The sequence below is a fragment of the Gavialis gangeticus genome, unplaced genomic scaffold (assembly GCF_001723915.1).
Source record: "Gavialis gangeticus isolate Ggan-Ray unplaced genomic scaffold, GavGan_comp1, whole genome shotgun sequence".
Classification (NCBI taxonomy): domain Eukaryota; kingdom Metazoa; phylum Chordata; order Crocodylia; family Gavialidae; genus Gavialis; species Gavialis gangeticus.
This window is the reverse complement of record NW_017729032.1, coordinates 123,547,421-123,559,243: the sequence shown is the minus strand read 5'-3', so window position 1 is coordinate 123,559,243 and position 11,823 is coordinate 123,547,421. Positions and strand designations below refer to the sequence as shown.

At 45.9% G+C, this 11,823-nt stretch overlaps 1 protein-coding gene across 1 annotated transcript in view; it reads right to left on the bottom strand.

Annotated features, from left to right (window-relative positions):
- The window catches only part of RAP2A (RAP2A, member of RAS oncogene family), a 36,305-nt gene extending 24,528 nt beyond the window's left edge, over positions 1 to 11,777 (bottom strand). The window contains exon 1 of the mRNA XM_019523941.1: positions 11,433 to 11,777. Coding sequence (XP_019379486.1) covers positions 11,433 to 11,746 — 314 coding nt within the window. The 5' untranslated portion in view covers positions 11,747 to 11,777. The remainder of the gene's footprint in view (positions 1 to 11,432) is intronic.
- Between the last annotated feature and the right edge of the window lie 46 nt (positions 11,778 to 11,823).

The window sequence follows — 11,823 nt, the reverse complement described above, 5'->3', positions numbered from 1 at the left end:
CTGCTCCTTGGTTCCTCTCTGTCCTGCTAGAGAACCCTGATGATTGGCAAATGGCCCTTGCCCTGCCAGGGGAGGGGGCAAGCTGTCAATAAATAGCTGGAAGAGGCAGTGTGGTCTGACCCATCCCAGGGGTCACAAGAGGGGTTGAGCTGTAGGGAAATATTTCTCCTGCATCCTGGGGCTCTCAGGATGGTTGAAGCCCCCCAGCAAGTTCTGCAGTTCAGCAGGACAGGAATTTTCCTTGCAGGTTGACCCATTCAAGGGAAACACAGGACATGTCAAGCCACAAGGAGATGCTCCCCTCCCCCCTGCACAGCCCCAGGTCACCCCAGCTCTGTCCAAGGGGTGGGAGGCCTGAAACATCTGGGGCTCCCCAGAATGGGTTGAGTCCCTCCTCTTCAGCCCCACTTGAACAGAACTGGGGTGACCCAGGAGTCTGCAAGGGAAGGGCACTGGCACCACTACACAAACAGTTCAGGGACTATCCTGGATTGGTCAAGTGGCAGGAACTGCTGCTGATTTCAATAGGGATGTGGAAAGTTAAATGATTAAGCATTTAACCAATAAGCTCAGTGATAACCAGTTAGCTTACTGGTTACTGTTTAGCTCAGGGCAGGCACAGTCTAGCAGGTAAAGGAAGCTGCACAGTGCCCCAGGTAATTTTTAAACAATATTTACATCCCTAGCTTTCTAGCAGCCTCAGCAGGGTCCTCACAGGGTTTCCCAACAGCTCAATGAGTGCCCTTGCAGGGAGGCAGAGCAGAAAACAGTGGGATACTTGGGATCCTCAGGGCTCCAAGAGAGGCATACAGCCATTTAGGTTGGTGGGAGAAAACTTCCTGGGAGAAATATCTTCCTGGTTGGAGGTGGTTCTCTTCCGTCAAAAAAAACAGAAAACTTGAACAGCTGCATGCTTTCTTTTCATGCCAGGAGAAAAGCATTCCTCCCAGCACAAATGGAACGCCTGTCCATAGCCTAAAACTCCCCACGTGGAAGCAGTAAAAGCAACGTGCTTCTAGCCTGTACCAAGCTTGGCAATCAAGTTAGGGCAAAGAATCTGTGTGAAGAGATTGTGTCATTAAAGAAGTACCAGACTCAATTTATGTACAAGTTGCAGTAACATTTAAAACCTCTGTGTATGCAAAATGAAGACAGCAATATTATAAAGCCCTTATAATAAAGCAGCCATAGCATAACAAGAGTTAATCTATGATGAAAATTTGGGATGGACAACTATATATCAATATATGTTTGTGTGCATGTGCGCACACATACATACATGTACACACACACACGCACCAGGAAATAAGCCACCATGTTTAAGGGAAAAGTTAAAGTTGCATAATTCAAAGAGATCCCAGACCCATTAAAAAAAGAACCATTAAAAAAAACAAGAGGTTTTAAAAAGGGTTGTTCTAAACCCTGCAAAACTATACATTGTATCGGACAGAAACATTTTTCTGGGTGTACAAAATTCCTCAATAAAATCTTGAAGGGTTCCATACAGGAAAAGTTAAAAGAACATTTTAATTTTATACCTAGATCTAACTTGCTTAGGTTGTTACTTTAGCTTGCTAATGTAATAGATATTGATGCTGATAAAGACTTTGGATTTTCCTTTTTAGAAATAATAGTATGAGGCTACTACCTAAGAAAGATGCATTCCAGGAATTGCAGTATGAGCACACTTTCCTACCTAAGCCAAGGATGGAATGTTTGTCGTTACATTACAAAGACCCTGAGACAGCAGTTGACTTCTGGATTAAACGTGCATTGTAATTTTATCCAGATTCCTATCAGCTCTTGGTAATACACTCAATTGTTTTTTTTGACAGGCTTTAAAAATTGATTTGTTTTCTCACCAGTGGAGTAGCTTAATCCAACTATTTCTGCATAATTTAGACTTGAAAAACTTTTCTTAGTAGCTGTAAGAGCTTAAACTTTTTAAATGAAAGTCAAACCAATGCTGTGATCTCAACTTGGCAGATAATGGGCTTTACATAAAACTGACAAGGTTCTGGTCAGGTTTGCTGCTCCTCTGGAGAACCCCGCAGGCTGCTGTCAAGTGATCGAGAACAATAACAATTCTGGGCTGATTAGGAGAGCTACTGGGGTCACACAATGTCAACCAGCAGAATCCTTCTGATCCTGTACTCAACCAGAAATACCACCAGAACAAGCGAATCTCTCAAAACGGAGCAACTAATTTTAAGTACCATCACCGTATCAGTATCACAAGGAAAACGTCTTTACCGCTCCCTTAACATCAACAAAACCTTATTCAGTGGATTTATCCTGAGTGGTGAACAGTTTGACCAGGAGATCACAAGCTTTATTTTCAGATGTGGACCACATTACTGCAGTCCATGTCCATTCACTTAAAAGATTAGAGTATTACAATCAATTTCAACTACAACTACTTTCCAAGTGAACTTGATGTAAAGTTTGTAAAGAATGCAGACAGCCCCCTTTCAAAAAAAGAGACTTCTAGAGTGCAGTTTCATTATGCTCATCTCTATCATCTCCCTATAAGTTTCTGGATATAGTTTAAAGAATTTTGTTTGACCTATAAAACCTGGCAGGTACTCATTTGAGAGACTAGCACTCCCCTGGCTGCCACTGCTATGAGCAGAAGTCTGCAAGCTTATGCTGCCCCTAGATTTAGTTGGGCTGTCTGTGAGAGCCCCTTAACTTTGGAATTGTGTCCTTTTAACACTTTTCACCATAGCTTTATGGGAAGAGGGACTTCCCATTCCCTCCTCCCCCTAAATATGTTTGGGGTTGAGGGTGGCGTTGGAATAAGATGCAACTTGGCCTTTGGTTTTGTCTTTTAATGCCATGTCTCTGAAAAAACCCACCAAAAGCCACCTAGGCTAAAAACACACATATTTTCTGGAAGAAACCTTTTCTATCCTGGGATCCTACAGACATACAAACCCACTGTCCCACTTTAAGGACCTGTGATGTACGAAAGAAAAAGTGCAAATACTTTTAGCCAGGACAATGACAGCCCATTTGAGTTAACTGCCATTCATTCTAGGGACAGACTGTGTGTGGAAAGGATTGCGCCACTCTTTTTGTCACAGGTTTCAACTCAAATCAATCAGAACAGCCTTTGACAACTTCTATTTTTAGCCTTAGAGCTGGAAAAAAGTATTTCAAAATAAGATGGAAAAAAATCCAGTGATAAATTTCAAAATATTAGTAATTTAACCGAATGTAAAAAGCAGGAATTATACTGAAGAGCTAAAGCACAAATTAAACAGTTTAATCACTACAAAATGCTGCACTCCAAGGCAGAATAATCCATGCTACAGAACTGCCTATAGTTCTTATTTGGGACCAGGGCCCCATTATGCCAGATGCTGACTGAATTTAAAAACAGAATGCCAAATGAAGAGCATCCACTGAAGAACACACTGAATTGTCATGCAATTTTGAAAATAGCTAATTAAACCTATTTTTGAGCAATTCATGATTATCTTCTTATCCGGTTTAATTACCATTAAGTAACTAAACACACAAAACCTTCATAGACTCAACTTACTATATTTCCCTGCAGTTACTTTCTTCAATTGGATTTAAACTAAGTATCAGGCGGTATCCTAAAAATGTTTTGTTTTCATTCTTTCCTGAGTTACAGATCTTTAGTCTGTCATGTAAAACCACTGTCGAACTCAGTTTTCATAAAGCTGAGACTGAAGTCTTTTTTACCTTCCCCTATCAGAAAATTCACTTCTTTTATATACTGTCATTCCCAATTATTCAAATAAAAAAAATTACTGTAAATTACTGTATTTACCTGAATCCAAGAGGACTTAGAACTTAAAACAACTCCCTAGTAATTAGATTCTATTTGTATAAAATCTAATTATTGGAGGGTCATCTTAAATTTGTCCCTGGACAGCAACAGTAAGAGAGCAGGAAGAAGAGTCAAGCCGTCTGACCCCCACCCTTGCTCCCTCCAACTCTTGCTCCCCCTGTTGCCTGGCTCCCCACCCCCCCAAAGCTTTCATGCCCTGGCACCTGTCCCCCTGCTTCACGCCTACTGCAACACTTGCTCCTCCTACTGCCTACTCCCTCCAGTGACTGCATGCCCTGGCACCTGCCTCCCACCCCCTTGCCTCCATTCCAGTTGCAGCCCATCCCTTCGCCCCCCACCCTGTTGCCTACCCTCCAGCTCCAACAGGGCACAGAGCATATGGTTGCTCTGGCCCCAAGCCAGCTGAGCAGTGGTTGTGGCAACTCTGGCCCCAGCCCCAGAGCTGTCACCAACACTGCTGCTGTGGTGTGGCTGGGCAGGGACCAGAGTGACTATGTCAGATCGAGCGTGAGGGTAGGCAGCAGAGGGTACCAGGGGATGCAGAGGCTGTAACTCCAAATCTAACCCCAAACTCAAGGCTGGAGTCAGAAAAGTAGCAACTGCCTGCCCACCAAGCTTATATGGCAGGGTGGAGGGAGGGATGAGGGGCTCCCCCCCACAACCAAGTTCAATGGGGAAAAAATGTCATCATGGATTTGAGTAAACACAGTAAGATGTTTTTCTTAATCAAAAGAAAAAAACACCATGCACTAGCTAATAGATGTAAATTGCATTAACTTTAAAGCACACTTTAATTTTTCATTACTTGATAGTGTTTCTTATGAGTTCTAATTTGTTGAAGTCAACCAAAATGCCAGATTCAGCTTCAAAACATGAGAGAAAAGATGGCTAACTATTCAGGCACTGGCAAAGCATTTGGGAGAGAACAGTTCCATTTTCTGTTCTGCTACAGACTTCCTGCATTATCTTGGTCAAATTATTTAGTCTCTCTTGGCCTTGGTATACTATCTATAAAACAGGGCTAGTAGTTTTATTACTAGCAGTATTTTCCTACTTCACAGACAGAAGAAGGATATTGGAGTTTCGAGCACCAACCAATCTTAAGGCCCTGGGACCATGCAAGTACTTCAGACAACAAGCCAAAAATGTAGCTAACACAGTGAGAGAAATATCCGCAAAATCTTGTCCAAACTACATTTTCTATAGAAGCTGCAATTCTCTGCAAAGGCCTGCAAACCTTGTAAATGATATTTTGAGATAAATCTGCTAATGCTAGAATCTATTTAATCCCTTTCAGCAAAAGGAATCTGTGTTCACCTGTGCTCTCCCTAGCACTCTGTTAACTCAGTTTATTTTCTTAAAGACTGATTAGGGTGTGTCAACTTCCAATCTTTGCTTCAGGGATATCTTTTGTTTTGACCTCACTGCAAATCCTTGTTCTAATGCAGGGGTGGGCAATTATTTGGGCTTGTGGGCCACAGAGAGATTTGTTGAGCTGTCACAGGCTGAGTCAGCACCCCTCACACCCACATAAAGAGCTTTAGTGAGTTGGATGGTGCTGTGGGCAAGTGGGGAGCAGTGTTCAGGAGCAGGACAGGCAGGCGAGGCCAGGATCACTAGGCAGGGTCACAGTGCAGTGACAGCATGGGGCCTAAGGCAGAGCCATGATCCACTGCAAGGGCATGCAGGGAGCAGATCGCGGCTCTGCTCTGGCCCTGCTCTGTCACTGCCCCAAGATCCTGGTCATGGCCCCAGACACAGATCCCTGTGTGGCTCCTGACCAGTCTCCATGGAGAGCCCAGGATGGCGACTGCACAGGACCAGGGCACAGCCATGATATGTTCCCTGCAAATCCCTCCCTGTAGAACAAGGGCTCTGACTGGCCCCGAGCTGTCATAGCCCTACAATTCTGAGGTCTTCAGCAGCCAGAAGCCATGTGGGCAGGGTGTGTGGCCAGGAGGGGAGCTGTGTTTGGGCTGGGATTGTGGGGAGGTGACAGAGCAGGGCTGGGGCAGAACCAGAATCTGTTCCCTGCATGCACCTGCCCATGGAATCCATCCCCATCACAGGAGTGTGCAGGCAGCAGACTGAGGCTCTGCCCCAGCCTTGCGCTGTCACCAACCTAAGTGAGCAGGGTCTCTCTGGCCCCACCTACCTATCTCGCTCCTGGACACTGTCTCTGCTGGCCCGCAGCCCCATCTTACCTGCCTGGCTGAGCGCTCTGCTCGCGCAGCCCCTGCCCCTAGCGGCGAGTGTGGGGTGGATGGGCCAGGGTGCCTGGGCCCTGGGGTTGGATCTAGCAGAGGCAGCCAGGAAGGAACCACCACCACCAGGCTTGCCAGGAAACAGAGTCTGGCCACTGCCCCAGCCCCACTATGTGCACAGGGGTGTCAAGACCAGCTGCAAGCGCCATGGCCCGGGCTGCCTCTGTGCCTGGACCAGGCAGGGCCCGCTGTGGGCCAGATCCAGCCCATGGGCCAGATCCAGCCTATGGGCCATATTTTGTTTTTCTAACAACTTGGTATTGTTCTTGCAGGTAAAACATTTCTTTAGAAACAACCCAGATCAACCTGAAATGAAATTGTTTGTGTGTGTAATCTAAAACACAGATTTTTGTTTGCAAATCCGCACAGACTTTTATTGGGGGGGGGGGGGGGGCAGTTTCAGAACGACAAAACTTATAGACTACACAGAGATGAATAAACTCTTTCCAGCTGACACTAAGTTGCTTCTCTCTGTCCTTCCCATACACAGAATACATCATATGTCCTTCAAAGTACAAGATTCTTTTCATGTTCAAACTTTTCCAGCACTGCAAACAATTTAGCATGTGGAACTACACAACACATAAACAAACAAGGTTAAGCATGTGTGTAAACTTTTGAAGAAGACAAGCCAAAACCCAAGGATCCAGAAGAGGATTTAGGAATCTACGTATTAGCCCAACAATGCCTAACTTTTTTACCTGGCCCCCTTCAGTGGAAATCTAGAAACCTACGTTGGGTGCCCAAACTCACAATACTCTCAGGCTAATGCTTCTAAGGCTAAAATCCAAAGAAGCTGCATGTTAAACAAGGAACTGCCTACAGCCAGACAATTAGAATCACAGCACAGATATCGGGTCTGAAATATTGTCCCTCTCCAGAGTTTAGGCACCTGAGTCATGGGAAAAGCAGCACTGCTCACTTGGTATAAAAGAGCAGCATAGTATCTTCTCCTGAAGGTGGACACCTACTCCTGTTCTCTTAGAGACATGGGCAAAGCACTGCATTTTCTTAAACATAGCCAGAGGAAGAGGTACCCACCTTTCATATGACACCCAGAAAGTGGGAGACTTGAACCTGCAACATCCCCCTTGCAAGGCAAATAGTCTACCTCAGGGGTGGGCAATTATTTTGGGCGGAGGGCCGCTTACTAAGTTTTGGAAAGCCCTTGAGGGCCGCATGACAGGAAGCCAAGGACAGATAGATATTAATTTTCTAAATTTTTTAGGGGCCCCACAGGCCAAATAGAATGGCCTGGTGGGCCACATCCAGCCCGTGGGCCACATTTTGCCCACCCCTGCTCTACCTCTTAAGCCAGAACTATCAAACATACAGCCCACATGTTGGATTCAGCCTGTGAACTTGTTGGGGGGAAGAGGACCAGGATTTTGGTGGTGGACCATGTGCCATTGTGGTGGCAACCCCTACAGCTCCCTGAGCAGATACAGTGGTGTGGGTTAAAGCCACAATCACTCATCCTTGCACCAAAATCCTGGGTATGGATTCCTGTTGGATATTTATTTTGATCATTGTACCTTCACTTGTCCTGCTGTCAAAATCCTGAGTACACATTTGTTTTGGTGGCAGCAGGACAAGCAACAGTGATGTTAACCCTTGCAGTTACCTGAGCTGACTCAGAGGCTCAAGCAGCTGTGGGGGTTAATGCTGATACTGAAGGTGGATGTGGATCTGGCATGCAGGGCCAAATAAGTATCACACCCCTGTATTAAGCTATTCCTTGTGTTCCTCGCATCCAAAAAGGGAGAACCCAGGTTCAATGCTCTCCTTTGCCTGCTGGAATTTGTATCTCCCACTTTCCAGGGCAGTGACCTAAGTTCCAGGGTGCAGAATAGCCTGCAGGAGGGGGCAGTCTCCACACATCTTTCTGAAGCATGGCCACTGTGCCAAAAAGAATGCAAAAGTCGTGGAATCAGAGGGAATGAAGATAAAAATGTAACTCCACAACCAAGTGGTTAGCATACCCACCTGGGAAGTGGGGAATCCTTGTTTCCAATCCCCACTTCAAGAGCCACTGCCACTATTAGTATCAAATAACCATTAGACAACATATAGAAACAAACAGTCTTGGCATCAATGACAAGAATCCAGGACAATGCTCTTTCAGGTGAATATTCTACGCCTAAGTCTCCAGTCATGCTCCCTTTTTGTGCTTCCTCTTTCCGGCTCAATGAACCTTGGGTTTTATTCTCCACAGTGGAACAGGTTCAACAGAAGGGTTCCAGGGTGCCATCACCCAACCCAGCCTTTAGTCTAGTAGTTGGGGCACTCTTCAGGGAATCACAATTTGGGACTGAAGTATATCAGGTTGAGGATGTACACTGAACTCATCTTCCAAAAGTGCTTTCTCTTTCTTAACAAATGGTCTGAGCACTAGGCCATTATGTAAAAGGTGGGCACCACCCCCTTAGTACTTCAGCCACATTTTAAAAATAAAGCTGCTGCAACTGCATGAAATCACGTTGGTATGCATCAAGCACGCCCAAATCAGGTTCCTCAAGAGACTTAAGCAGAACACCACCAAGCTTTTGGTTTCTCCTTGAGCTTAGGTGGGAGATAGGTCCTTGGCTGCTTGGATTGGGTCACCTAGGAAACTCCAGAATCAATTGAGAGGGCACCTAATGAGTTTGAGTGCCTCCAGCCTTAGTTTTATGCACTGAAATTTCAAAATTGGGTACCTCAAGTCTTCGTAAGTCCCTACACAAAGCTGACAGGACTAAGATTAGGGGCTTGACTCATGGGGACATTTATTGGTGTAACTATATTTATATCAATGCCATATCTTGTGTGGCCCCTCACTCTGGAATAAAGGTGCATTTTTCCAGTTTCTCTTGTTACTTTTAAAGATCAACTTAATGCATTTTTGTCTGTGATTATTTCAAGTCACTCTTAGAACTAATAAAACCCAACATTTAAAATATAATTTAAAAAACTCGACAGAAATGGGACTGGAAAACCACAGGAATTGACAGAGGGACTGTGAAGGAAAGGAACAATACCTTAAGCTACTTTTAACTACTCTAGTTAAAGTGATTTAAATTTAAAGTGTTGGCACTTCCCCTGTGAACCATAACACAAGTCCTCTGTTCTGCATTTCATGACTGACCAGGGATCTAGGATTCTCATTGTCAGCTGAACTAGATTAATTGGACTGAATTTTTGGAAAGAATGCCACGTTTTCCTCTCTCAACAACTATCCCACAGTGCACCAGATACAACAAAAGTGGTGCAGTAAAAGATGTATGAGTAGGTGAGCAACACAGAAGGAGGAGACGCACAGAGCTACACTTGCCAATGCTGAGTTAATATAACTGGTAGTACAGGCTGCCTTCTATTCTGCTCCTGTATATCTACAGCATGCCAGTTTAGCTCTGACTGCAGAATCTCCATTGCTGATTGATACAAGCTACACAAATATGAGCTACATTTTCAGATTCCAAATGTATGTGCAATGTCCACCATTTGTAAAGTCTTTTTTTCACTGAACACCCCCCCAACCAAATCCAATAGGAACTGGATAACAAATAAGCGGCCCACAATATTTTACTATTTTGAGCACAACAAAAAAAATCCCTTAAATACGGAAAGTGAATGGCAGAATATAGACAAACTTAATAGATTACCTTCCATTTTTAAAAGCATACCAACTTTCCCACTACATTAACTGGAGTCAGTCTTCAGAAATCCGTTGTGGCAAGCTATGAAGCATAGATACAGAGGAGCTATATTGAGGAACCTAGACGACCGATACCAGAATTTATTTCCTTCCCCCAACACACTTTGAACACAGCTTCCCCAGTCACTGCAATAATCAGATTTACCTGTACCTCACAAACTTGAACGACAGCTTCTGCAAATGTGATCATAGTTAATCCTGCAAGCATGTTTATCAGTCTCAGGCTTTCCTACGTTCAGAGCAGCAGACGTTTGATGTTGGTGACCAAGCTGTGTTACTTTCAAGGTGTTTTCGTCCACATATGGAGAGAAAACAGACGCCCGTGTTACAGAACTGAGATTTAACCTTCCTAGCTAGGTGAACACATGATTCCATGGTACGTTCCCTTTCTCCATTCACACAGGAAGACACAAGACAGTTTGGCCAGAAGCGTCTCCTCATTTATGCCAGCAGCTCACCTAAAATCTCAAATGGTTGCAACACTCCACCACCACCAGCAGCCTCACTGTATGCTTGCATTTTAACCCCTGAATCATCTAACCTTGCTGGAAACAGATCCAAACAATGCAGTAGTGATAAAAAATTTAAAAAAAAACAACCCCAAAAAACAAGACGGCTGATACCAGTTCCTACCTCCCCCCAGCTAAAAGGAAACTGCAACAACAATGCAGCTGTGGTGAGAGGCAAGCGCCAAGTGCTGGCAAGGCTTGAGCATCGCCATCCTGGACTCTCCCGGATGTAGCCCTCGCTGCTTTCAATGTGTCCTGGGCACCACAGAAGTGGCTTAACCAAATGCAGGCTGCTTCTGTCAGGGGATCAGGCATGGCGGTGGTGATGATGGCATCTCCTAGGCAGGTGCCTTGAGGGTGGAAAGGCCAAACTTTCTACCCTGCTGCCCTGAGGACCAAGCAGGAGCTGCCAGCTCCACCCCAGACGGAGCTGGAGGGTGGCGCCCCCGCAGCATTGCCAGGTGAATAATAATGATCATATCTGTACACTGATTTCAACCCTTGCATGATCAATAACAGTAAGAGCATTCAAAGCACATGGTAGTTTTTGATGTGGCCAACTGGTGCAGCACCCGCAAAACCCAAGTCGCTCTCAGGGAAAGTAAACTGACTTTTGGGTTGGCTACCAGCACTTCCTTACAACGGCTCGCCTCGAAATAAAGAAAGGCTTCAGCTTTGCTGACTCCGTCCTCACTCACTCACTGGCGGCTTACACCGAGCTATGGAAAGTAAAGACAGCAGCTTATTTGCCTATTTTTTTACCCTACCATCATTTTGCAGCAAATACCATCATTTCCAATACTATCATATCATAGTTATTGTTTCTGAGTTTCCGATACTATTGTTTCATACTTAAGACCTGGCAACAGAGCGGCTCCCCCTGGAGCAGGGAGGCCGCGCATGAGGGCCCCGTCTGCCCTGGGGACAGGGCAGGGGCAGCGTTGCCAAGTCCACTTATGATAAGGAGAATTGGGCTTGCTTTTCTTTCTTTTTTTAAAGTTGCTTTAAATTTTTTGAGAGTCGAGGGGTGATGAGCACCCCACTCCCCTTTCTTTGCAATGGATCGGGCTGGTTTGGAAAGGCAGCGCTGCTCTTTTTTTCCCCTCATGAGACTCGGCCACACTGGGGGGGTGGGGGGTCACCTCTTGACGCGGATGATCTGGTCGCGCATGGGGCGGATGTCCTGGAAGCTCTGCTGGTTGACCAGGCTGTAGACCAGAATGAAGCCCTGCCCGTTCTTGATATAGAGGTCCCGCATGGAGGCGAACTGCTCGGTGCCGGCCGTGTCCAGGATCTCCAGCACGGAGGGCGACGCGTCCACCTCGATCTCCTTGCGGTAGAAGTCCTCGATGGTGGGGTCGTACTTCTCGATGAACGTGCCCGTCACGAACTGCACCGTGAGCGCCGACTTCCCCACCCCGCCCGAGCCCAGCACCACCACCTTGTACTCGCGCATCCTCCCTCCCAACCGCCGCCCAACGGCCTCACCCGCCCGCCGCCGCCGCCATGGGTCCCCCGCGCGCGCGCGCCCGG